This window comes from Thunnus thynnus, chromosome 14 (assembly GCF_963924715.1).
Source record: "Thunnus thynnus chromosome 14, fThuThy2.1, whole genome shotgun sequence".
In the NCBI taxonomy this organism is placed as follows: domain Eukaryota; kingdom Metazoa; phylum Chordata; class Actinopteri; order Scombriformes; family Scombridae; genus Thunnus; species Thunnus thynnus.
Genome location: NC_089530.1, coordinates 7827730 through 7852871, shown reverse-complemented (window position 1 = coordinate 7852871; position 25142 = coordinate 7827730). Strand labels below are relative to the sequence as shown.

Below are 25142 nucleotides of genomic sequence, written 5' to 3'. Positions count from 1 at the left end.
GAAGCTGCTGACAGCATGTCCAACAGTTTGCTCTTTTGCTGGTAACATTAGCTGAGTGAATTCTGAGGAAGGAAGGAAAATGCACCATGGGGAATAATTCTGCAGACTTCATTGCTTTATTTACATATTTTTGAAGTTTTAAAAAATTATGAACATAGAAAACTTGATCTGCAGCATCTGTCAGAAACTGCTGGCATGTACTCCTCAGCAGGCTGTGAATTTAAGGCACAATGACACATTAAGATGTTATTATATGTACAAGCCATTATTACCATTAGTCCTTTATGTGAAAATAAATCTAAACTGCACCTTGGTTAGGTAAAAAATAAACATGAACTAAATGGCATATGAAAAGCATCTTTATTACAAACTTTTTTTTTTAGGTATCAAAAAGAAAAAGCCATCTCGTTTGTCCTGCTGTGTGATCACGGCTCGTTGCCGTTGACACACTTGTGCTGCTCCATCCTGCTCCTCCGCAGCATCTCGATGTGTTTGGCTCTCAGCCAGCTGTCTCTGGACAGAGAGGTCTGTCCCAGACTCAGAGACAGCAACCTGATGAGAGAGTCACAGTCAGCTACATCCCACACACACACACACCTCAGCTTGAAACAACAACATCAATACTGTGGTAACGTTTGTGTTTCTTAGATTTGGCAGTGTTTCAAACAAAAAGCAAAAGTAAACATATTTTTTTGGTTTATTTTAGTTCAATTAACCCATGAAATGATTACCACTCTGCTTATGTCATATCTGGCATTTTCACTGTTTGTCATAATCTCTCATTGTTGCATTTATTTAACACTTAACCTTTTAAAAGAGTGCTATGCAGGTTGCTGTTATTACTCGCTACATAAAAGCAAAGAAACAGTAAGAAGCTTATATAAACATAATCATAGCCCACCTTGCCACAACGAGCATCCTGTGGAGGTCCTCAGCTGATATGCTCTGGGGGTCGTCCTTCCTCATATCTACAAAGTCATCCTCCACTGACTGAGAACACCATGAGAAGGAAAGGCAGTTAAAGGACGGTTAATAGCAGACTGCTCAATAAAAACAAACAGGCCTCCTGGATACATGAAGCTTCATCTAACCTGAAAGAAACTGTTACCACTTTATTCTTATTATACTTGAGGTTAATGAAAAAGTACCTTCCAAATGTGATGAAAAAGTAGAAAATAAAAATTGATGCCTAAATTTAGTCTCTGTAAATTGGTTAGATAGATAGTTCACTTATTCTTCTTTTAGGGCTCGTCCATTTTCACTTCTCATTTATGTGGATGTTTGTAGCTACAACAAGCAGATAGAAGACAAACTATTCTCACCTTTGTCACTTCATCAGAGATACTGTAGTCAAGCAGCCGGGCCACACTCAGGTAGAGTCGGAACTTGTTCAGCTGTGATGAAGCCTGTGGATGCATGTGGATGCTGCTGAGATACTCGTCCATGTGGTCCAGGGTGACCTGAGACTGCAGGTGTATCTGACAGTCTGACTGTGGGGTCAAAGACAGAGAGACATACTCACACTGTACCAGTGAAAACTTTTTGACCTAGAAAAGCTACATGTATGTCTATATTTTTTCCACAGGTGTTGCTATGCAAAGTAGGCCCTCGCTGTCTCTGTGATTCAGTAATGCCATATGCATGTCTGGTTTGGCATATTCTCAAAACCTCACAGCATGCCAGGCAGGAGCAAAGCCTTAGCGAGCTGACCGCAAAGCATCTGATCAGTTGGAGCTTCAGCTGCTCGTCAACCAATATCTGTTCAATGTAAACACAGCCGTGTGCTTCTGACTTCTAATCAACCCTGGGAGTTGTTTACAGCGGGCTGCCCTTCATCGCAGGCCTAATACATGGACGAGGCTGACGCCTCTCCCAGGATTGTTCCTGTGGCACACAGCTGCCGCCATGGCAACCCATTAGACCAACACACAGGAATAGCACACAGCACATTCCTCGGGCTGTTCGCGACAGAGCGAGACCCGGGCTAAAGCCGCCAGCTGGAGGGGTTTCTATAACTGGCCAATGGCGGCTGAGATGACAGCGTGACGCCTGCTGGAAACAACCTCCAGCGTCTGACACGACTCGGTCTCATGAGAGGCTGGTGGAAACCTTACCCCTCCCTGGCCAGGCCGGGGAGGGTGGAGTGTGGTGGGGGGTGTTAAGGGGTGGTGGGGTTGAGTTTTCGCCTTGCGGTTGCACGCCTCATCCCTGTTTGTCCTCACCGGCAACAGCGAGCGGGCCTCTGACGCGATGAGCACGTTAATATTGCAGGGGAATTCCATCTGGTGGTAGTTAAAGTCATAATCAACCTTCTGCCAGGAGATCACGTTCCCCAGGGCCGTAACGTTACGCACACCTGCAGCACAAAACACAAACAGAAGATCCAATCGGGTTAGTGTTAACTCAGTCAACTCATGCTGGTAACTAACAGTGTCTAAAGGCAGAGAGGACATTAATGCAGAGTTTGAGGGTCTCTGTCGTCCTCTCGTGGTTTCTTGAAGCCTCACCTGTTGTGTCCAGCTGTCCTTGCTCCAGCTGGGTCTCATCCAGAAAGAGGGAAGTGTTTTTGGCCAGCTGCAGGGCTCCGCTCACTAGCCGGTTGGCCACATAGTCTTTCTTAGGCACCAAGCGCATCTGGTTCATGTTTTGGAGGCTCATCCCCAGATAGTACGACTGCAGGGTGGCAAAAAACAAAGAAAAACCTTTATCAACAATAATATACTCTGTCTCCTGAGATGACATGAATATTCAATCAAGACTGTCATGTACTCCTGGTTACTTACAGGGAGACACTTCATCCCTAAATCAAAGTTCACATTTCATGGTTCATTTTCTTTCACAGGTTTGCAGATGAAGTGCAGCAAAAAAAAAAACCCAAAAATGAAGTAATAGTCCTGGCAGTTGCCTGAAGTGAAGTTCACTCACAGAAGGCACGAGCTGCTGGATGATCTGGTAGAGGCGTTCGGTGTACGAGGAGACAGTAGGACAGCCACTCAGGTTCAGGGTGAATTTCCCCAGTGGGAGAACATCTCGTCTGGTGTACCTACAAGAAAATCAAGCACAAAGTTAAATCCTTGTGAAAAAACTGCTTTGGGTTTAGCATGTAGCAACAAAACAAAGGAAGCAAGGTCGCTGATTACGCATTACAGATCAGACTGACACATACACGTCAGAGATGAGATGCAGAATGAGGTACTCAGCAGCCAGGACATCTCCCAGGAGGACGTGAGTGAAGTATGTGAGCAGCTCTGCCCTGACGGAGGCCATCTCGCTCAGGGTCGAAGACAAAACTGAAGAGGACGGACAAAAGGTCAAATGAGCCCCTACAGCAACTACTGACATGTGAGCTTTGAAATCTTTACAGTGGAAAACATTCACATCATTCCTCTTCTCGGAACGCTTCACAATAGACGTGAACTTTGCCGTTAACGACCCCTTTTTGTGCTTCTCTACAACACAGCTGGAGAGTGACACGATAACTTAAGGTTTCTTTTGCCTCTTTGTTTGAAGCAGACTTTTCATAAGAGCTGGATTTAGTGTGGCACAGAGTCCGGCAATGCTAGAACATCAAAATACTAACTGATGTTTTTATATTCTTTCACATGATCCATTAATAGTTTCTCCAAAAGTCAAAGGACATCTCCAAGTGCTCGTTATGTCTGACTTATAGTCTAAGATTTCCAAAAAGGTATTAAATTCATAGAAAACAGACGAAAGCTTAAACAAGCTAGTGTTTTGGATTTTTTCTTATTAGATGATGATATTGAATTAAACGATAAACCGATTATCAGGATTGTCAATTAATTGTCTGTCAACAGACTAATTAATGCTTTTGCATTTATTTGTGTAAATAACTCAAATGCATACTTAACACTATAATGGTATTAGAGTCACTGTACATAAAACAGTTGTAAGCATAACAAGTTAAGTCTTCTGGCAAAATCCAGGTTGCATTTGACATTGACTGTCAGTTATTTTTAGCTTTATCTGGCTATTGTTCACTGTTCAGTATCCACACAGTGTAATACAGCATGACAGGGTACAGAGCTCAATGTAGTGATTTATGATGATTTTGACTCAGCTGACATTTTTCATCTTTTGCAGCAGTGCTGCTGGATTCACATTAGGCTTTACATGTCAGCTCAAGAAAAGAATCTGTGTCTCTTTTTAAGCACTTAACAGTCAAATTGCGTTTGCCTATTATTACAAAAGGACTACACTGACACACACTTACAATATTTCTGTTTACTGTCATAATCTAGTCAAAGAAGTTTAATTTTTGTTATTTTAAATACATTTAATCACTGATCCGTTTGCTGAGCTGACAATATCAGTTTTTTTTAAAAATAACATTCTCATACAGTCTTCCTCTTGCGGAATGAATGCACACTTGAATTGTGTGCAAAATTGTGTCCCCCTGATGGTGATTTGCAGCAGTTTTAGTAAAAAATTCGCTAGATCTCTTCTGACAGTGTGATTGGACAGGGCTTGGATATTGGGTTTTTTTTATCCTGGAAACATAGTAGTGCAATAAATGAGGTTGAAATATTCATGACTACTGGCATTTACAGTGACACACAAGGAGGATAAATAAATATAAACTCTACTGTCTGCCCTTACAGGCGCTGTTGTCCTCCAAGGTGGCGCAGGGCAGCAGGGGGTTGTTGTGTGACAGTGGCTTGGCATAGAGCATGTGGAGGCGAGGAACGAGCGAGGCTGGCGGGCAGTGCACTCTCTGCTCTTCTGCCGTCTCCATGCACTCTGTAGGGTCCACGATGGATGAGGAGGCGTCCCTGTGTGGACGAGCCAGGGATGAGTAACAAACACACAGATCACCACCACCAGAGGGAAAGCAAACAAATTTAAATGTCTCACTTTTCATCTGCCAGAGCACTGAGAGCCGGACTGACAGACAGGATCCCATAAACCTCTAGAGTGTCATTCAGTTTGAAGCTGTCCCAGTTCTCGTACACCTGCCAACAACAAATAATATCACTTAATAACTCCTCTTCTACACTTGAAATGTCTGCTGATAAATTAGGTATCATCTCTAAAATGAAACCTCAGAGCAAACCTTTGATTTGACATAAATCCACCATCAATAACTGTGTCAAAAGTCAAGTTTAAAGCAAAAAAAGAAAAAAACGTATAAAAAACACTTTTAGAGATGGATAGATGGATAATATACCTTGACTAGGCATGACGGGCCTTTCTCTCCTGGCAGGGGGAAGTTGAGGTCGAGATGGGAGGCAGATGCTGTCTGGCTGGAAGGAGCTTCTGTCTCCTGCCGCTTACAGTCGCCATTGCCGTGATGTTCTGTGGGACTTTGAGGACCTGCGGCGAGAGGGGGGAGCAGTTTACATATATGGCAAAAGCCCACATTTGGATATTCTAGTGTTAGATCATTTATGATGCCAAATCCACTTCAGGAGTCCTGCCTGCCATCTTATTTCAGTCAGTAGTTTCCTACCTTTACCCAGAATAAATACACATAACTTTGCTAGCAGCTCATACCAGTATGTGGCTCCCTCTGTTTCTGCGGCTGCGTGTCCATGTCGTCCATGTCGTCGTCCTCCTCGTAGCTGCGTTTCTGTCTACTTGGCACATACGAGGTGGAAGGAACCACTCTTGCTTGACTGGAGCCGGCATAGCTGTGCGACAGAATTAAGGAAAACTAGACAGAGAATGACACATGATAAAATCCACATTTAAGCGTCTCCTGTTTGAGAAGTTCTTCCATCAGGTAGGAATGGTATAAACTGGACATAGTAAGGATATCTCTTTCACCCAGGGATTTTCTCCAGGAATAGGCACACAGTAGAAAGTTTGTCTCTCTGCAGTTACGGTATTTTTGGAGTGAAAATCCACCTGGAGATAAACACAAAAGTCAGTGTCGTTATTGTCAAAGTTGAAGCTGAATTGAGACATTTATGGGCCACATGAATGACTGAACAGAGGAGGACTTACCCCACATTCTGTCACATCTTTGTACTTCCCGCATCGCAACACCTGGGGTGTGTCAGACAGTAAAATTAAGATGATATGATACGGGATAAAACATTATCAAATGCAAAAAACGAGCGCTAGACAAATGAGAGGACTGTGTTTATGCAAATAGCTGCACAGGAGAGGATGAGGAAGTGCTCACTTTAGCCTTTGTAGACGGATCGACAGTCTCGTACACTCCCATGTAGAACTCCGGATCGAACATGTCTTGGATTAAACAGCGAAACTTGACCAGGCTGTTGGGCTTCAGGTAGTGCAGAGGGATGTCGTTCATAGATGGAACCTGGATCAGTATGAACATATTAATTATTTACAAGAGTGAGCTCAAACAGGCTGTAACATTGAGGTTTACAGGTTTACATCTCAGTGTAATTTACACACGGAAAGAATCTCAGGGATTCATTACCCCAGTATGAGCGTCTTTTTGTTTCAGCTGCTCTTTGAAGAATTCAACTGCTTTGGCCTCCCATCCAGAGTTCGGGTTGTCCTGGGAAGCAGCTGAAATATCAACGAGAACATGGATAGATCATTATAATGACAGGAAACCTTGGCGTTGAAAATAGCAGTGAGTAATTTATCAATCGTGTAATATTAGTAAGGCTACAACTAATAATTATTTTCATTGTTGATTAATCTGTAAATTATTATCTCGACTGATCGATTAGTTGTTTGCTCCATAAAATTACTGTTTCCCAAAGCCCAAGATGACGTCCTCAAATGTCTTTTTTTGTCCACAACCCAAAAATATTCAATTACTGTCTTAGAAGACTGAAGAAAAGAGAAAATATTCACAAGATAAGCTGTAATCAGAGAATCTGGACTTTTTTTCTTAAACAATTACTCAAAACAATGAATTGTTTATCAAAATAGTTGGCGATTAATTTAACAGTTGGTATCTAATCGATTAATCAACTAATCGTTGCAGCTCTAAATATGTGCATTAAATAAGATGCATTTGATCATAAATTTAAGCCTGGAATAAACAGAAAACTAACTGTAAATGTGGTGGTGTGACGAATTCCATACAAAGAAGAGACATTTATTAGAAATGCATCAAAATAGCTTCATGTTGTCAATGTTAGTTACTATCAGTCCAATATTATTGTTCTCTGAAAGAGAAATTGGTATTTTTGCCACATTGCCAACATAATTAAAGTATAAAATAAAAAATATTACTTTAAGAGTGATATTATCCACTTTATTAATAAGTGAGAAAATAATTCACGTTGATGACTTTTACAAAACATATTTACAAAACTATCTGCTGTATTCAGGGTTTTTATTTTTTTTATTTATTATTTAATTTATAAGGTTCATACGGTTAATACTTTTCAGGAGTCATCTGACGAGCTTTGTCTTTGAGGATATACAACTATGCTTTGATAATAATAACAACAATAATGGATGAAAGGAGTTTGAACGAAAATCCTTCATATCTTGACACAGAAAAAGCACAAAGTTTCAAAACCTCTGAAATTGCATTTAGGACACAGAGACTGCATATATCTCTATCCGAAATGCATTCAGAGAAGTTAAGACCATTTTAAACGAGTTTGAGGACACTTACACACTAAGGACCTGCAGATGCCTTATGTTGTGGATTTTAGTTTAGATGTGTGCACACAGTTAGTCAACTGCACAGCCAGCACTTTTTACTGTAACTAAATATAATAATTGTGTGGGGCGCAGGCGACAATAAAGCATAATAAAACATCATAATAGCGCTCAGAAACGTGTTATTTGCTACTTCTGGAGGATAGGAAAAGCACACAGGTACATGTGAGAAGCATGGCAGCTAGCATAGTACGTAGCCACCAAGCTAACTAGCTAGTTACCAAGATGTGTCTCTTACCAAACATCCCTTCAATGACGCCCAGCGGGCTGCTAATCCAGGAGTTCATCCAGTCGTGTGTGGAAGGCATCATTTGCCGGTGACAGGCGTCAGGAATATATAAAACAGATCCAGTAAAACCTCTGAGAAAACAGTAGTTTGTTGACTTCCTCTCAGACAGAGACAGAAGGAGTCAGGGCGGGAAAGTTGCGTCACCGATCGGAAGCGAGTAGTTCGTTTGTTTTGAGTATAGAGACCAACCGGAGCGCGGAGCTGTCATACTAGTCAGATTATTTTTTAATTCACATTAACATGCTGGGTGCTTTCATTCTTATTTGACAGTCTATGTTCTAGTGAAATTGATTTACGTTCATTACATATGAAATTACTCTTTCATATAAAATACATTTTCTTATTTTAACTAATTAATTATATTGTGTGTTGTATGTTATTAATACTGTAGTACTTTGAGTTTCACTATAAATGTGGTACAAATTCAATCTATTATTATTATTAAATGTGAAACTATTAATAACCACCATGCAGTGACCCACTCTCGCATGTGGGTGGCAGTAGAGCACGAGCGTGTTTGTTTTTGCCACCACCAACGAACTGCGGGTCAAATGACCTGCGTGACTTCCGCAGATCTACAAACACTGTGTCCGCTGTGTTTACGCGTGTTGACCTGCTGTTCATGTTTACAGATCAGTACTAGAGGGAAAATCTGTGTGGCGAACTGAGCGTGTGCTGCCTGCCTGCTCCGGTAGTGGCTACGTGTAATTTTAGGGGAAAATGGCAGATAGAAAAAATAACAATGTTCCCAATACGAGTGCAAATTTACTGTTCAGCGCCGCTCCGGAGTTTAACTTTAATTTGCCTTTTATGCCGGTGAGTCAGGCCACTGGACCGGCGGTGCTGTCAGGAGGTAAGATGAAATACGGACGGAGGAAACGTCCGAACCGTGTCGTTAGCTAGTTTAGCTAGCCGGGTTGCTGTCAGCTGTTATTTAGCCTGAAGGAAATAAAAACAGAATTAAACAGTGTGTTTGAGCTGTCAGATGTTTGTCAGACAGGTCAGTTTAACACGGACAGTCAGGGGCGGATTTAGTGATTTGGGGTCTCCAGGCAAACTCTGCCTTTCTTTATTTTCACTTTTATTATTGGCAGTGGTAGAAAAAGTACACAAAACTGTTTCTCAAGTAAAACTAATAACTATCAATAGTAAAACTATTAACACCGCACAGTTGAAGTACTGCAAAAGTCCTGCATTCAATTGTTCAATGAGTCAGAATAGTAACATAATTCAATATTGCTCATATCTTAACATCACACTAAATCTATAGCTGTTGGGGCCGCAGGCAGTTGCCTACGTTGCCTGATGGTAAAGTCCGCCCCTGTTGACAGTGGTGTGTTTTGGTCTGACTGTCCCCTGTCTGATGTTTCATTACATGATGAGGATCTATGGCTATTTGTGGGAGTTATATCAACATTACATTTTCTATCAAGTCTTTAAATTGGCTACAGCGTTCTGTCTGAGTTCACTTAAATACTTTTAAAAAAATCTACTCGTAAAATGTATCTGCTTTACAGAGTGGTGATTCACTACTATACAGAGTTGAAATGATTCAACAATGAATCGACTTGTTGATTGTCAGAACTGCTGTCACAAATAAATGTGCTTACTGGTCAAATAAATAAGTTTCACTTCCATTTTCATGTCCATCAGATGATTCCACTGATGTTGGAGAGGAAGACAGCTTTCTGGGTCAGACCTCTGGGAATGGACCAGCCCCCTCTACGTTCAACTACTTCTCCAGCCCAGTAACCAGCAGTGACCCTTTCGCGGCCATTGGCCAGCCGCCATGCCCGCCGCCAGCACTGTCAGCAGCTCCTATGACAACAGGCCCAGTTTCTGTTCCCAGCAGTGTCTGCATGGCTCCTCCACCACTGCCACCAGGCTCACAAATGAACCCGGCTCCTCCTGCATTTGGCGGTGCAGTTTATCAGAGCCCGATGGGGCGTCACACTCCTCCCCCCAGTTCGATGACCCCACCACCTCCCCAGATGCAGCCACAGAGTCATAACCCCTACCGACACACCCCCACCAGCAGCAGAGCCAGTCCTTATATTCCAGCTCCAGAGATCCTGCCGCCGACCCACACACCTCAGCAGAATCCCTACTCTCTCAGCTCTGCGCCACAAACATTCCCACCATCAGGACCCACATTCACAAATGTAAATAAAAGCTTATCAGTGGTTGTCAGATTGTGTTTGTCAGATTCTTGATTAACTCATTAAGTTAAAGGACTGTTAACAGCTCCATGTCTAAAATGTAACCATCATGAATGAAGAGGATGTTGATAATCAGCACATTGAATGTTTTCTCCTCTCTCTTCAGCCTCCACCTACACAGATTCAGACGCCTCCACCGCCACCCACCACTGCTGGAGCAATAGTCCCTGCCGGTCCCATGATGCAATACAACTACAATGTTTACGAGCCAGTTCAGCCACACTGGTTCTACTGCAAGCTAGTGGAATCAAAGAGCGTCTGGCTTCCTTTCAGCATTATCGACTCCCTTCAGCTAGAGGAGACGTACAACTCAGGTTATATGAAACGCTACACGTTTGTGAATGATGTTATCCACACAAACCTGAACGTCTAACTCTGTCAGTGTTGGTGTTCACACAGTGAATCTAGACTAATCAAAGTCCGTATATTACAATGAATGATGTGAAACTCTGATCTGCTCTGAAATTGTTGTTGTGGCCCTTTGTTCTTCCAGTTCAACCAGACCCAGAAAATGTGATCGTGCGCACAGATGGAGGGCGCTACGACGTGCAGCTCTATGACCGCATGCGGTGTGCTGTTTACTGGGAGGAGGAGAACACAGAGGTCCGGCGCTGCTCCTGGTTCTACAAAGGGGATACGGACAGCCGCTTTATCCCTTACTCTGAGGAATTTAGTGACAAGCTGGAGGTTTGTCTCACTACTACATTTTAACAGAAACAGATATTGTGATGCACTTTGAGGCTAATTTGTGATTTTGAGCTATATAAATAAAATTGACACGACTACTTTTGAGAGCCAGATTGAGTTGACTGACTGAGCAGCCAAACTTAAAATGTGTTATAACATATTTTATGTTCCAGTCAAACATATCTTTTTTTCATCAACTTCTGTTTTGACCGAATGTTCATTATCTCTGTTGATTAAATGACACCACAGTTGAAGTGGTAGATAATCTCAGCTCTTAATGCTAAGTTATACATGTGTTTCTTTTAACTCCAGGCAGAATATAAGAAAGCCGTATCTACCAACCAGTGGCATCGTAGACTTGAGTTCCCGTCAGGAGAAACCATTGTCATGCACAATCCAAAGGTAAACCTTAGTCTGATTAGTGTTAAGTGGTGGTATTGTGATTAGTTTGATTTAATAAGTGATAAGGCTTTGTTCTGTGTGGCTCTGTAGGTGATTGTGCAGTTTCAGCCCTCCTGCATACCAGACGAGTGGGGCACAACTCAGGATGGGCAGACCAGGCCCAGAGTGGTCAAGAGAGGGATTGATGATGACCATGATGAAGTGCCTGATGGTAGTCAAGTTCCTCTTTACCCAAACTAATTTAGTCTAAGTGTAGGCACTAATGGAAAAAGGTCTGTGAAGTTCAGTCTGTATTATGTTGTTTTAGTCTCCCAATGTACATGGAAATAAACTTTAAGCTCACTGATCCAACCTCAGATAGGTCCATAGTAGTTTTAGAAAATTGTCAGGAATCTTATGAAGTAAGATGAGACATTTCAAAGGACATTAGAGGAAGTACTAGCTATCATAGTCAATTTTATGAAGGAAAATTATGTCAGATTTCACTGTGAGGGGCTGTTACTGACCTTGAAGATCAGTGAGCAACGTAAAATTCAACATCTCTACTGTATGAAACTTTCCAGGTGAGCTTCCCAAGGTGGATCATCTTGTGTTCATGGTTCATGGAATTGGCCCCGTGTGTGACCTGAGGTTTAGGAGCATGGTCGAGTGTGGTGAGTACAAAACAATCATACCATTTGCCAGTATTTGTGTACCCTCTGTGTACCCTTTGAAATAAACTGGTAAAATCCTTGTGTTCTCAGTGGACGATTTCCGTAATGTGTCACTGAAGCTGCTGCAGAGTCACTTTAAGAAATCCCTGGATGATCACGCCATCAGCCGGGTGGAGTTCCTACCTGTCCAGTGGCACACGGCTCTACATGGAGACGCCACAGGGGTGGACAGGTGAGGAGAGGCAGGATCCCACCGGCTTTGAAAGTTTTGGAATAATAAACCAGACAGAATAGAGAAGCATTTTGAGTTCCCTCATAATACCTATAATGTCAGGAACATTTGCTTGACGTTACATCAGTCTAACTAAATGTACAAAATGAGTTTTATCACTGTTGTTCAGCTGAGTTGGTTTTGTTAATAACTGTTATTTAGACTGTAATGGGAACCTATTGGACTGTCTTTACAATCATTGAAATACTGTGTGTGGAAATGTCAGTTATTTGGTTGAGATTCATTCAGTAAGCACATCAAGTTCATCATACAGAAAGACGTAATAGACTTAACTGATTAATTAACTTTTTTTTCTCTTTGTAGGAGGATAAAGAAAATCACTTTGCCCAGCACTGGACGTTTACGTCACTTTACAAATGAGACTTTGTTAGACGTGCTCTTCTACAACAGTCCCACTTACTGCCAGACTATCATGGACACAGTTGCCCTAGAGATTAACCGACTTTATGCCCTGTTCATGAAGAGGAACCCAGACTACAGAGGAGGCACATCAGTGTCCGGACACAGCTTAGGTAATAAACCAGCTCATTAGTGTCAACACATTTGATTTATGTTTTATCTTCTGTTTAGTTTTCAGAAAGATGTTGAGTTTTACTCCTTTATTCTTGCAGGTTCCCTTATTCTCTTTGACCTGCTTTCAAATCAGAAGAATGGCTCTCCTGCACTCGCCATGCCAACCATGCCCACTGCCAATGGAGACACCAAACAGGTCATATACCAGTTGACTGAATTAAGTTCATATGTACAGTAGAATGTCATCAATTATCCAGCTAATCAGTTGAAAAAGAGTGCTGATGTGCTTCAAAATAATGCTGCAATAAATAATTGTAAATTCTATTTCTCAAATCAGGTGGCAGCTCCTGTTACACAGACTGTAAGCCCGCCAGCTGTGGAAGAGGAGCCCAAAGAAGACGGGGAGGAGTTTGAGGATCTTTCTGCTGTGCTGGAACATCTGGGCCTGTCTGAGTACAAGGGTACCTTTGACGAGGAAAAGATCGACATTGAATCTTTTGTAAGTTTGTATGAAAATTGGTTGTTGCAAAAGTCATGGAGGGACAAGCTGATATATTTAATTTCTAATATCTGAGTTGGAGGTAATGTGATAACATCTTGGGCTTTTTTGATGTTATTCCTCACATATCATTCTTGTCAGATAGAGCTGGTTGTTTTATTTTGTCCCTTTCTCATCTTCTTTTAGCTCATGTGCACCATTGAGGACCTAAAGGAGATGGGAATCCCACTGGGTCCGAGGAAAAAGATTGCCAAGTTTGTCAAAGAAAGAGTGAATAAGCAGGTAAGTTTGGCGACATGTCTTTTGAGTATCAATGAGGCTGACGGTGAAAGTGATGACTAATGTGCTGTTTTTTGTCTTTGTCTTGGTTTCATTTTTACAGGCTGCACGTCAGGCAGCTCAGGAGAAGAAAGCAGAGGTCAAGGAGGTCAGTCAAGCTGCGGCGCCCCCACAAGCAGCTGAAGCTCTCCCTGATCGCATTGTGAAGAAGCTTCCTGTGGGCAACACCGTCTCCTCCATCCACGTCAACTACAATTATTTTGAAGTTGGAACTGGACAGGTACACGTCATTGAGCTGTTAAAGGTGATCATAAAGCTGACTGATCTGACGTTGAAAGTTGAGTAATAACTATTCATGTTTTGCTCTGTAGGTGTCAGTGATCTACCACGCTCTGGACTTTGAACCAATGAATTTCTTTGCCTTGGGTTCTCCAATTGGCATGTTCCTGACAGTCAGAGGCCTGGAGAGGATTGAAGAGACGTACCAGCTTCCAACGTGCAAGGGATTCTTCAATATTTACCATCCAGTAGGCAACTCTTCCAAATTATGTATCCTGAAGGACTAATTAATCTATAGCTGCTAAAACATATTTACCCACTTGGCCTAGTGTGTAAAGTCATTTTATACATAATCATAATCAGTCAACATGTAATTTCCCTATAATAAATACTTGCTTGTTCTTCAGACTTGTACAAGATATTTGACTATAATGAAAGATATAATGAAACTGTGATGAAGCTTAAGAGGCTGAGTCACTTTATGCACTGCCAGCTGATAGCTTCATTATGACTCATTTTCTTTTAGTTGGACCCAGTGGCGTACAGGATTGAGCCCTTGATAATACCAGACTTGGAACTGAAGCCTGTTCTGGTCCCACATCACAAAGGAAGGAAAAGGCTTCATCTTGGTATGACACTCAAAAGCTGCTTCTTATTTCTGCTTAATTTACTGCTTGCATCACCCCAGATACAAGAAAATGAAAGTATGTCAATACTAAAGTCAATACTAAATGCTGACAGTCACAATTCTTCTTAAGAGCCTAAACTGAATTGCTGTGAAGTGTTATTTTATGTTGTGTCCTCAGTTCAGGCGTCTCCCATTATGGGTGGGGTGCTCTAATTTGTGTGGTGGCAAAATACAAAGAAACTATTCTTACATTGAACTTGCTGTGCAATATTAGAGCCAACAGCCTCTGCAGAGAAATGATCCAACATGTAAGCTGAAAGTCAGAATGAAGTTGTTGCCGGCTGACGTTCCTCTTGTTGGTTGTTTTTTTAGACTGAAATTTTAATGTGGCAATAAGGACACGTGTTGGTGTTGTTCCTAATCATTGGTTGAATAAAATTATGATTAGATTTTTTTTTTTTAAACACATTTTTCTCTGCATAGATGAATAGTGGCATGGCAGACATTGCTTTTGGTTCTAATTGAAAAACCTTCATCAGTTTAATGTTTAAATGCTTCTTAATGCAGATGTCTTCAGTAACACATCTCTCTGTGTTTCAGAGCTGAAGGAGAGTCTCACCAGGATGGGCTCTGACCTCAAACATGGTTTTATCAGCTCCCTGAGGAGCGCCTGGCAGACGCTCAATGATTTTGCTCGCGCTCACACCTCGTCTGCTCAGCTCCAGGCCGAGCTGGCTATGGTGGCCAATCAGATTGAAGAACAGGAAAAGCAAGCGCAGGAGGGTGAGTTTCTCTTTTATGAACGACAAGCTGCTCCGATCATGCTGTTTCTGTATTGTGTGAGACTGATCAAATTCTTCTGGTTAGTCACAGAGCAAAAGATCTCAGAGAGCCCCGAGCCACAGAAAGAAGAGGAGCCTCAGGTGAAGATCGGGTTGCTGAACGGAGGGAATCGCATTGACTACGTCCTGCAGGAGAAGCCCATCGAGAGTTTCAACGAGTACCTGTTTGCTCTCCAGAGTCATCTCTGCTACTGGTACAGTGCACTTCATTTTATTCAAGATTTTTACCTCTTCACATTCATGGTAAAGTTTTAAAGTCAATCCCTTTGTCAATTTACAATTGTAACATAAGGAAAAATATCACTACTGCTTGTTAGACCATTTGTCTACAGACAAGCTACAGTATAGTTCACGTTTAAGTGATTGTTCCATTCAATTGTGAATTTTCTCAGCATTTGCTAATTTTCTATAAATAATAAGGTAGCATTATTTTGTTGTGCAGTTTTCTCTCTTTACTTATTTTCAGGAACTCTCTCTGTGAGTGTGGTGTTTCAAATACTGTTGCGAGATGTTAGATAAGAATTTTTATGTTTGCTGTTTTTTAGGGAATCTGAAGACACAGCTCTGCTTATTCTTAAAGAGATCTACAAGACCATGGGGATCCATCCAGAACAGCCAGTACATTAATACAATCAGGTACCTGAGATGAAAATAAGCCCGTCTGAAACTTTCCATTTGGTTTATTTCATTTCAGTTTTCCTGGATTTTGATTATGATTTTTCTATTTTTTTTCCTCTTATTTTCTATTCATGTAGTTTATTGTATACAGATGAATAATACAATTGTATTATCCCATTTGTCTTAAATTAAGAAAAAATATGAATGAGCTGATAGATTAAAAGTGTCTTGATTTGTTTGATATTTACATTTTTATAGTATAAATTATAGAACTGGTCAAGTTTACTGGAAATACTGTATGTATCATCTAATAAATGCTAACAGCAGAAATGACATAGCAGCGTTAATGCAGCCTTCTATAAGTTTTATTTCATGGCCATGTCAAAATAAATCATTTCCTTGCACAAGTACTTCCTGTTTGAATTGTTGTGTTCTGCTGAGAGGAAGACATGTAACATTTCTTCATCAGGATGAGCAGACTGTATCTACAAAAAGCTGTAATATCTGCAAAAACATTGATTAAAAATAATTACAGTACAGAATGAGACGCAAGATTGACCTGCTTTCCTTTTGAGACAAAATAACGCACTTCTTGTTTGCTCTATTTAAGAATTTGACAACTTTGTACTCATCCACATTACATCTCTAACTTCTGACTCAGTACCTCTGTGACTGATCAGCTGTAACATGCTTTCTCATTATGAGTTAAATTAACAATTCTACAGCTGTCGACGCAGCTTTCAAAACAATCTCTTCAACATTTACTTTGAGCATGTAGGCACATACGACAAAAGTATTCAACTCACATGTATGAAACAAAGAAATATTAGAAAAGTATTTACAAGAGTGACTGTCACATTCATTCTCAGTCCAGTATTCTGAATAATAGTGCTGCGAGTGATTCTCATCAGGCATAAATGAGAAGTCTTTGTTATTTATAATAATACTGGTCCACATAGACCTGATATCATAGCGCTGCATGCTATTAGCAGATCTTTGTTCCTGGCTCTTAAGCTATTTAATCAACATGCTTCTCTGATAAACTGAAGCTGTCAACAGCAAAGGAAGATAGTGACCGATTGTCACATTAAACACATAAAAAAAGGTCCCTTTTTTACCACTTTGCCAGTCTGAAACAACCTATAACTATAATACGAACTGAACAGTATGGCTCCATAAACACTAATACACTGTAGAAAACTGAAAGATTGTAAATTGCTTTGATCTCAACTCACTGATGGTTTCAGTAGGATGCTATTAATAACTGATGCATTTCTACTTCTATTTTGGGAAAGTGCAACTTCTTTTTCATCTTGTCAACAGCTGACTTCTTACCCTTTTGTAACTTTTTTTTTTTGTATTAAAAAGCCACTGCTAACATCGACAGCTGGTTGTATTTGAAGGTGTTTGATACTTTTTGGAATGCAGAAATCATCTGAAACAGCTGAAATCTACTGGCTGAGGTAACACTTAGCAGTGAAAAGTAGTGAAGCAGCAGCAGAGTGTGAATATGTTGATATAAGAAACTGATTGAAAGTCAGGTGCTGTGTAGGATTGCTTAATGAGAAGTTGTGTTTCCCAAGTTAATATTTGCATGCTTATTGAATTGATGTCGATATATAAAGTACAAAGTCAACTTAAATCAAAGAGATATTTGTTTAACATGAGTAAGTTTTCCTTCAGCAGGTTAGTTATTAACAATTTGATCATTTAGTTGTGTTTGATACTGCTGTAGGTCTTCAATAAGAGTTTGTACCATCTTGAAAAGATTCACATTGGTCAATGTAGTTGTTCGTTTTTTGTACATTCATTTGTCTACAGCTGTGCGGTGAAATGCAGGAGGATCCATGTACACATGTCTTTGCTGTAGTGCATTGATAATGTCAGCACCTCACAGTCGTAACATTGGAATGATACGCAGAGTGTTGCTCAGTCCTCTGCTTTGCTCTGAGTCTTGAAGGCCTGCTTGCGTAGGTGAGCCTCGATCTCCTCGCGGAAAACCAGCATACCCAGGTGAGAGTGTGAGGCCTCGTTCATGGCTTTGGACTGGATACACATGCGGTACTGCTCCGGTGTCAGCTCGTCCGCGCACTGCTTCTCGTGCCACAGGTGGAAGAGACCCGACACTGGCGTTCGGATCACTATCAGGTCGCTCCGAAGATACTTTCTATACAAGTGGACGTCTTCCACACCCCAGCCTTTCACTTCGAGATCGAAACCCCCTGGAAGAAAAAATAAAATTAAGTTCAATCAAACTCAAACACTAATGATACTGTTCAATATTATTAAATGAATAGTCAGTGCTTACCAATATTTAGGAAATCGGAGCGATACTGACACGTCATTCCAAAGCCAAAGTCTCTCCAGAATCCAGCATCTTTTTTGTGAATCTAAGAGCAGATGTTCAATTATGATAGTCAACACCAGATGTTTGGCTGAAGTTATATTTATGTAGATAAAAATGACAAAACATCTGTCTGCTACTCAGAGATGAATGTGAACTTTCAGTCCTTACCAGTTGGAGTTCGATGGGTGGAGCCAGCTCCAAATTTCCGTAGACGATGGCAGGATTGTACAGACTGAACACCACTGGATAGAAGACTTTCTTGTCTACAAAACAGAATTAAGCAAATTGGAGTAAATTCAGCCACATACACAAAAGCTCAAAACGACTATTATGGTAATAAATCTGATCAACACGTAAAAACGTACTTGGAGCAGCGTTCAGACGACAGGTGTTGAGGAACTCTGGCGTAAAATGGATGTCCACGTCACAAAAAAACATTAAGACGTCGCCTTTCTTCCAGGCGTGGGCTCCAATATCAAGACCGCGACCCCGGGAAAACTCCTCCTCCACTGGTATCAGAGTGTAATTGGAGAAGCTCTCCTCCCTGATAAACAACAAATGCAGTAGAAATAAATTCCCATGACACGTTGCACACAAAAGTAGCACAAGAGTATGAAAAGCTCTTTCTCAGTGAAGGGACAAACCTTGACATTCTTTCCAAAGATGACTTCACTTCTTGCAGGCTCTCTTGCCCAAAATAAACCACAGTGAGGTGTACTCGTCTGTCCTGTTGTATGCACACCTCCCTGAGGATATTTATTTTTCAAATTAATTACAACACATTGTAAGGTTGTATCTAATTACACAACACAGATGAAAACTGGGCTGATATGTTTATTGAATGCATATTTGAAGTGAACAAGCCAAGTCACGTCTGATAAACGGCAACAGTTTCGGATGAACTCACCTGAAGTTGTGTAAGAACTGTGAGAATGTTTCTATTCTGCCTGACAGCGGCACGATGATGTTAATAATCATTCCTGATGTTTCTACAGATGTGCTCCTGACTTTCATCAAGGGACCAAAAGGCCTGAAGAGCGTGACGTGGCGGAAGCTGCTGGAATCCTCTTTGGCAAAGAAGAGCTCGTAAAGCGACCCTTTGTCTCGCTCTGTCCTGTATAGTCCTGCCAAATAAGACAATATGAAGAAAAAAAAAATTGCTGGACTGAATAACAATAAATCATATTTTATTTGTTATAATTCGTGAGTAACGTCTGAATCTGCAACATAACCAGTAACATTTATCTGTCAGATAAATGTAGGGTACAATGTTATCCTCTGAAGTTACAGTTATGTATTTTTTTAAGTGCTTTGGGGGCCCTTTGTAAGTTATTTCTGGGTATAGTGAGTTAAAATAGTAACATAATTCAATATTTTTCATATTTAAACATCATAATAAATATATAGCTGCGGCCCCCAACTATAGTTTTTAGCTGGGGACCCCAGGCAGTTGCCTACCTTGCTTAATGGTAAAGTCCGCGCCTGACTTCACTTCCCCCTCATTTTGTTATTCTCATACAGGCAGGAGACTGTAAGATTCTTTCAAATTAATTAATTAATTAATTAATGCAGTTAAGTTTTTAATATAGAAAGGCTGCGGACCATTTATCTTTATTGCCAGCTATGTTTCATATCGTATTTTAGTGGACTAAGTACACCAAGAGACAAGCAAGAGATTGAAAATAGTGCCCCCTTTTCTATTCATTCAGTCGAGAATTGGTTTTGAATCGTGAATCGATTCTGATTCAGAATCGAATTGTGAGATTCCCAAAGATTTCCAGCCCTAAGCGCCAAGAAGATGAAGAGAGCCAAAGAGCACTATAGATAGGATGCAAACTCTTACAACAATGAAAGTGTCAGACTATAGGCTGTTGAGAAACAAAATTATATCATTTCAGATAGCAATAAATAGAGTTATTCATAAACCTTTGACTAGTTTATGAGGCTACTGAACCCGCCTGTCACATGCAGCACCACCCACCACCACAAGTAAATTCTCAACTTGTGGGAAACACTGAAGCTCAAATGTTATAGTCATTGTTCACCAGGTGAGGCAGTGCAGGTCTTACCTTCAATAAAGTGACCCTCTGTGTAGGTTTGTCTCTGCATTGGCATGTCGTCCTCTACGCCGTCCTCCTCATCAGGGTTGTTGATGATGTCCAGCGCAGCCTCAATGACCTCCACCAGCTCGTCCCTACGGTCTTTGCGAACAGGTTTCTCCTCCGGGTGCCGCGTCAGGCCCATCTCCAGCTGGTATACCTTGGATGAGGTGAAACTCTCAAAGGGCACCAGTGCGTACTCGCTGGGCAGGCGCGCCCCGGTGTTGACCTCAGCTTTGTCGATCTGAGAGTGAAGGTATTCCAGTAGATCTCCTGGCTCTTGGTCTTTAGTCTCGGCCAAGCCCTGCACCCCAGGTAGCTCCTTCTTGTCCTGCAGGAGCTTCAGCTTCTCACTCATTTCCTGCAGCTCCTGTTTGAGCTGAGCAATCTGGCGCTTCAGACTGGCGGCGCGGTTCAGGTGGCGCTCCTCTTGCTCCTGCAGCATGGCCTGGTAGTACTCCTTCCCATAGGTCTCGCCTGCAATCCCGGGCAGGACCAGGCTGACGTCTGCTGGAGGGGTGCACTCAAGCAGGTATGCGAACAGCAGCAGCACCAGAAGCAGGAAGAGGCCCAGGAAGAGCCAGCGGACCCGGCCCTGGAGCGGCAACCCCCGCCTGGGCATCACGCTCACATACAAGCTATAGCTGGCAACTCTGCATTCCCTTTCCCCTCTGATCTCCTCTGAGATGCACTTATTCACATTACTTACAACATCTCAGAGATTTTGAAGGCCCTTTATAATTTTTTGCTGAGCATATTTGTAGCAAGAGAAAGTGTGGCATTCAAAGGTTTCTGTCAACTTTCATTCCTGTCATATTGCTGTGAAGGTCTTGTTTCTTGGCTCCGATGTGTCAGCGTCTTCATACATTGGTCCTGTGTAAATCCATGAGATGATCACCTACGGAGAAGCACAGAAATCTACAATGAGATCAAAGTTTTTAGTATATTATATTATTTTTACTATACACGGAGCAGTTTGTGAAGTCTTTCAGATTAATAGTTCCGGTTAAGATTAAAACATTGGTGATCAGCAGATTACCAGCTGGATAGGCCCTACTTAGACAATAACACTAGATAATACATTATGTCACCATTCAGTCACCCTTAGTAATTAACCAACCTGCCAGTCACTGTTTCATTCACAGTAAATGAGTAAAACAATTTTCTGTAATAACATGTTCAATGTGTGTCAACCTTCTGAGAATATTTTACAGATCAAACAAGGACAACAGGAATTAGCTGCACCTGAACTGCCCTCGCTAGCACACGGCTGCTAAACAACAGCACAGGAAAACTGGTGGGCGAGCTAAACTCGCAGCAAGATACCGAAGACTGACTTCCTGTTAAACTGCTTTCCTTTCAAAGTAAAAGCACGACACTCTCCAGAACAGCTATATAACAAAAAGTAAAATGCCACGAAGCACTTTGTAGAGCGACAGGATGAAAATATACACAACAACCACATTGTTCAAGGTTGTTTGTTGTAATTATCTTGTGACTTTCAGGCTAAAGAGATCTCATACAAGGCCAGCCACCATACTTGTCAACTTTATATGTGTTCATATCAGCTGTCCACATAGCAAGATGTATAAAAAATTAAAACAGTAAGCTTCACTTGTTTTTGTGGACTTGAAAACATTTCCACATTCATCTGAGTAACTTGTTACCAGGCTAGAAATCCGCATCATCTTGTCTTTATTTTTAGCACTTTTCAAGCTGGGAGTGCCGAGTGTTTTCCACAGACACCATAAAACACAATAGCAAACATAAAAAGAAAAACACAAGAACAGCAAAATACAAGCACACAATTGAATCAAGTGGTTGCACAACAGAGCTGTAATATGTAAACAAATAAGTGTAAAAGTGTGTCTTAGCCTTGTGTAGAGTCTACACCTAATCTTATCCACTACATACCACACACAGTTCTTTCTTCAAGATCATGCAGTCGAAGCTACAACACAAAGTGACGTTGTTTTTCTATCCTGAAAGCCACAGCCTTTACCTGGCCTCCCAGGTGTAAATCAGTCCCAAGACGGCTATAATGAAAACCAGCAGGGCCCTGAGTCGACAGGGCCACAGTCGGGAACCAATTCAACAAACTACTGCAGTTCTTTGCAGCTTGACAGCAAAAGTGAGTGTTGACTTTTTTCCCCTAAACACTTCCTTTTTCTTTTTCAAAGCACACAGTACTGTTTCACACAAAGTGCCAAGTTGTGTTTCCCTGTTGAAAATGAGAGTTTAATGCCAGATGCCACACAGAAATCCGGCAGTTTAATGATAACTTAATCTAACAGAACATTACTTGAGACATTTTCTGAATGATAACTGCTGGCATAAGAAATGTTCACCAAGGACCAATTCTGCTGATCTCAAAGTTTTTAACCACTTTGAAAAGGGGGAACCAATAACAGAAACTGTATTTTACGAGCTGCTTTCTGGACTATCTCTGTGCAGAATTCAACAGTGGCCCCTTCACAGCTCCAAAAAGGAAGTCATATTTTTTGTATGGTGTGTATATTGGTCCAAAAGTACAGAGACACAAACATGGTCATAGAGTCTAATCAGTGAGAAAGAGAGCATGTAACTGGTGGATTGAGTGGTCTGAACTAGTTAGGATGATTTCTGCTTTTTAACATCAGTGGCATTAAACATGAAGCTCTGCCTTCACATGGCTTGAATATTTATACAACCAGACAGTGTAGGATCTGCTCACTCACTTGTGTGCAGCACCCTCACATGCAAAGACAAACATACATGAAACTCCCGCTAGTCACATTAAATACTCTCTCCACTTAGACATAATAGATAGTTATTTAAAATAATGTCCCATATCTATCTTAACACATTCTCTTTTCTAGCTGCCAAGCACTGTAATAAAGAAAGTGTAACACAGGACAGGTTGACAGCTATGGTAACGGTTAACACTGTGGTTTCACACTGACGTCATCCTCACCTTGCTATGAATGAAATAATCTCACACATACATCATCACATCTAGATAAATTTACAAGGAATCATGACACATCCAGTTAGTTGTGTGTTTTCATTGGATGAATGCAATTTTTTCCAACAATGGGGAATATTTCAGAGAAGCCAGAGGCAAATTAATTCAATATAAAATGCTTCGTAGATATTATTACACCCAAACAAGACTCAATAAAATGGGTCTAATTAAAGACAGTTTATGGTGGAAATATCAAACAGGTTTCTACTTTATAGAGCAATGTTCTGGGACATATGGGTGTATGGTTAGTGTGAACTGTCCGTACCACCAAAGTAATGTCTCCTTAGGGACAAAACTATAATACCGCAGTTGAGTAAATGTGCATTTAAAGTATTAACAACTGGCTTAATAACCTGTGCCCAGTTGATTTTTAAATGTTGGAAAGAGCCTCAAACTCCTAAACTGAAAACGTGGAGAGAACAAATGATGGAAACTGTTGCATGTGAACAAATGTTTGGAAGATTGAACTGGAAAAATGATTTGGTTAAAGAACAAAGGGACAGATTCAGTGGGTGTATGTCTGGAGGGAGCAGCCTAACATTGACTCTGATGGTTTGGAACAGTACATCTGTAACTGTTGCCATGTATTATTGTAACCAGATAACTGCCTTTCTCATATCAGTCTGTCTGGTTACCTGCCTGTTTTTTTCGTATTTTTGTTTCTTTTTTCGTTTCCTGTTGTTGGATTATTTTATTATAAAATTCAATAAAAATCCTTAACTTAAAGAAAAAAAATACGTTTGGTGTATAAGAGTTGTTCTGAAATATAACAATGGTCTATCAAGTGTGACATCTGTCCAAACTTGAGCTTTTTCTGTCCTTCACTTACTTTGAACAATCTGACCGGATGTGGACTCGGTTCCACAGTTAGCTTAGCGATGTTCGCAGCTCCGCTCCGCTTTCAGCTTATTTTATGTCTCCTTACACAGTCTACTAAACAGGTTTCATACTGTAAAACCAACTACTCACCTCGGCCAGTCTGTCTCCATCTCTGCTTGTCCTCACGGCTGAGGGTTTGGTGTGAAACCAACAGCAGCAGGCTGCCTGTGTTACAAAATGCCACGGAGCAAAGAGAAAAGAGTGGGACGCAATGTACTTCCGGTCAACAACTAACCAATAGGAGCTTTGCTAGTGAGTGTCGTCATCAAACACGCTGAAGCTCCGTGTTCATAATAATAACATTTTTATTTTTAATGAAACATTATTTACATCATTATTACATTACATTATTATTTACATAATTATTGTTGTTGTTGTTTCTTGTAAATATTAATTACAGAATAACTTTTGTTGAGAACAACTTTTCATTTAAAAGAAGCTTTATTCTTTTAATGACTCACAGTAATTTAATATTATATGATAATAATAATACATTTAATTTGTACCGCGCTTTTCATTCATAGTTAAACTTAAAGTGCTACAGTATTAACAACATAGAACTCACAACGTAAAGAAAATAAAAATAATAATAAGAGTTAAGATGAAAAAGCCCCCGTATATTTCTTTTCTTCCTCTTACCACCTTTTCTTGTCCTGTTCTGTGTTTCTCGTTCTGTTGAAACAACCATCTTATCTGCAACGATACACTGGTTGACAACTTTTGAATTGAATTACCCCTGAAGTGGACTCTATGAGTCAGATTGCTTGTTTAATTTTCAAACATGGGATCTGTTGTCACTCTGTGGACTTGTGTAAACCAGGAAATGTTCCCACGAGGTTCTATTTTTGGTCATTCTTTTATTCATTTCCTTTATTAATTTCTATTAAGGTTGGCAGGAGTCTGGAGGTTATCCAGGAGCAAGCAGCATGTGGAAAGCACCGAGACACCACCATAGGTCAGCAGGCTATCACAGAGCTATTTTAATCAATATTT

The 25142-nt window shown here is 40.8% G+C and overlaps 3 protein-coding genes across 9 annotated transcripts; 1 reads left to right on the top strand and 2 right to left on the bottom strand.

The window, feature by feature from the left end:
• Nucleotides 1–94: 94 nt before the first annotated feature.
• Nucleotides 95–8046, bottom strand: mcmbp (minichromosome maintenance complex binding protein). Of its 2 annotated transcripts, XR_010931309.1 has the most exons (17): nucleotides 7859–8046; nucleotides 6413–6504; nucleotides 6149–6289; nucleotides 5968–6009; nucleotides 5779–5868; nucleotides 5515–5653; nucleotides 5189–5334; nucleotides 4876–4973; nucleotides 4621–4793; nucleotides 3167–3290; nucleotides 2926–3043; nucleotides 2508–2673; nucleotides 2223–2356; nucleotides 1323–1490; nucleotides 902–990; nucleotides 372–552; nucleotides 95–212 (listed from the first exon to the last, which is right to left on the bottom strand). XR_010931309.1 is itself a non-coding variant. In XM_067609559.1 (16 exons), exons 1-16 carry the CDS (start codon nucleotides 7929–7931, stop codon nucleotides 426–428), a joined length of 1920 nt encoding a protein of 639 aa, XP_067465660.1. In that variant the 5' UTR covers nucleotides 7932–8046; the 3' UTR covers nucleotides 95–425. The 2 variants fall into 2 exon arrangements, 1 of the variants encoding a protein (XP_067465660.1); XM_067609559.1 differs by having other exon boundaries at nucleotides 95–552.
• On the top strand, nucleotides 6499–19299 carry sec23ip (SEC23 interacting protein). Of its 4 annotated transcripts, XM_067609556.1 has the most exons (19): nucleotides 8483–8762; nucleotides 9563–10071; nucleotides 10235–10442; nucleotides 10622–10815; nucleotides 11128–11217; nucleotides 11308–11428; nucleotides 11781–11870; nucleotides 11961–12102; nucleotides 12466–12674; nucleotides 12774–12871; nucleotides 13013–13174; nucleotides 13361–13456; nucleotides 13557–13733; nucleotides 13825–13980; nucleotides 14259–14361; nucleotides 14961–15143; nucleotides 15228–15396; nucleotides 15748–15838; nucleotides 19163–19299. In XM_067609556.1, exons 1-18 carry the CDS (start codon nucleotides 8630–8632, stop codon nucleotides 15827–15829), a joined length of 2922 nt encoding a protein of 973 aa, XP_067465657.1. In that variant the 5' UTR covers nucleotides 8483–8629; the 3' UTR covers nucleotides 15830–15838; nucleotides 19163–19299. The 4 variants fall into 4 exon arrangements, with proteins under 4 accessions (XP_067465659.1, XP_067465658.1, XP_067465657.1 ...); XM_067609558.1 differs by lacking the exons at nucleotides 8483–8762; nucleotides 19163–19299 and adding an exon at nucleotides 6499–6571 and having other exon boundaries at nucleotides 15748–16230; XM_067609557.1 differs by lacking the exon at nucleotides 19163–19299 and having other exon boundaries at nucleotides 8481–8762; nucleotides 15234–15396; nucleotides 15748–16230.
• Nucleotides 16168–24366, bottom strand: csgalnact2 (chondroitin sulfate N-acetylgalactosaminyltransferase 2). 3 transcript variants are annotated; one of them, XM_067609560.1, is made up of 8 exons: nucleotides 24240–24366; nucleotides 20237–21164; nucleotides 19075–19291; nucleotides 18812–18913; nucleotides 18533–18711; nucleotides 18336–18430; nucleotides 18129–18210; nucleotides 16168–18042 (listed from the first exon to the last, which is right to left on the bottom strand). In XM_067609560.1, exons 2-8 carry the CDS (start codon nucleotides 20886–20888, stop codon nucleotides 17750–17752), a joined length of 1620 nt encoding a protein of 539 aa, XP_067465661.1. In that variant the 5' UTR covers nucleotides 20889–21164; nucleotides 24240–24366; the 3' UTR covers nucleotides 16168–17749. The 3 variants fall into 3 exon arrangements, with proteins under 3 accessions (XP_067465661.1, XP_067465663.1, XP_067465662.1); XM_067609562.1 differs by lacking the exon at nucleotides 24240–24366 and adding an exon at nucleotides 21512–21584; XM_067609561.1 differs by lacking the exon at nucleotides 24240–24366 and adding an exon at nucleotides 21387–21503.
• Nucleotides 24367–25142: the final 776 nt, after the last annotated feature.

What these genes read in the sequence shown, in the direction of transcription:
- mcmbp (XM_067609559.1), bottom strand. Translation starts at nt 7,931, where the DNA reads ATGATGCCTTCCACACACGACTGGATGAACTCCTGGATTAGCAGCCCG. An exon ending in CTTGGAGGACAACAGCGCCT is followed by an intron (nt 3,291 to 4,620) that starts GTAAGGGCAGAC and finishes CGTCCTCTTCAG; the next exon opens with TTTTGTCTTCGACCCTGAGC. An exon ending in AGGACAGCTGGACACAACAG is followed by an intron (nt 2,357 to 2,507) that starts GTGAGGCTTCAA and finishes TTTGTGCTGCAG; the next exon opens with GTGTGCGTAACGTTACGGCC.
- sec23ip (XM_067609556.1), top strand. Translation starts at nt 8,630, where the DNA reads ATGGCAGATAGAAAAAATAACAATGTTCCCAATACGAGTGCAAATTTA. An exon ending in AGAGGAGACGTACAACTCAG is followed by an intron (nt 10,443 to 10,621) that starts GTTATATGAAAC and finishes TTGTTCTTCCAG; the next exon opens with TTCAACCAGACCCAGAAAAT. An exon ending in AAGGAAAAGGCTTCATCTTG is followed by an intron (nt 14,362 to 14,960) that starts GTATGACACTCA and finishes TCTGTGTTTCAG; the next exon opens with AGCTGAAGGAGAGTCTCACC.
- csgalnact2 (XM_067609560.1), bottom strand. Translation starts at nt 20,888, where the DNA reads ATGCCCAGGCGGGGGTTGCCGCTCCAGGGCCGGGTCCGCTGGCTCTTC. An exon ending in AGAGGGTCACTTTATTGAAG is followed by an intron (nt 19,292 to 20,236) that starts GTAAGACCTGCA and finishes CTTATTTGGCAG; the next exon opens with GACTATACAGGACAGAGCGA. An exon ending in CAGTTCTTACACAACTTCAG is followed by an intron (nt 18,914 to 19,074) that starts GTGAGTTCATCC and finishes AAATATCCTCAG; the next exon opens with GGAGGTGTGCATACAACAGG.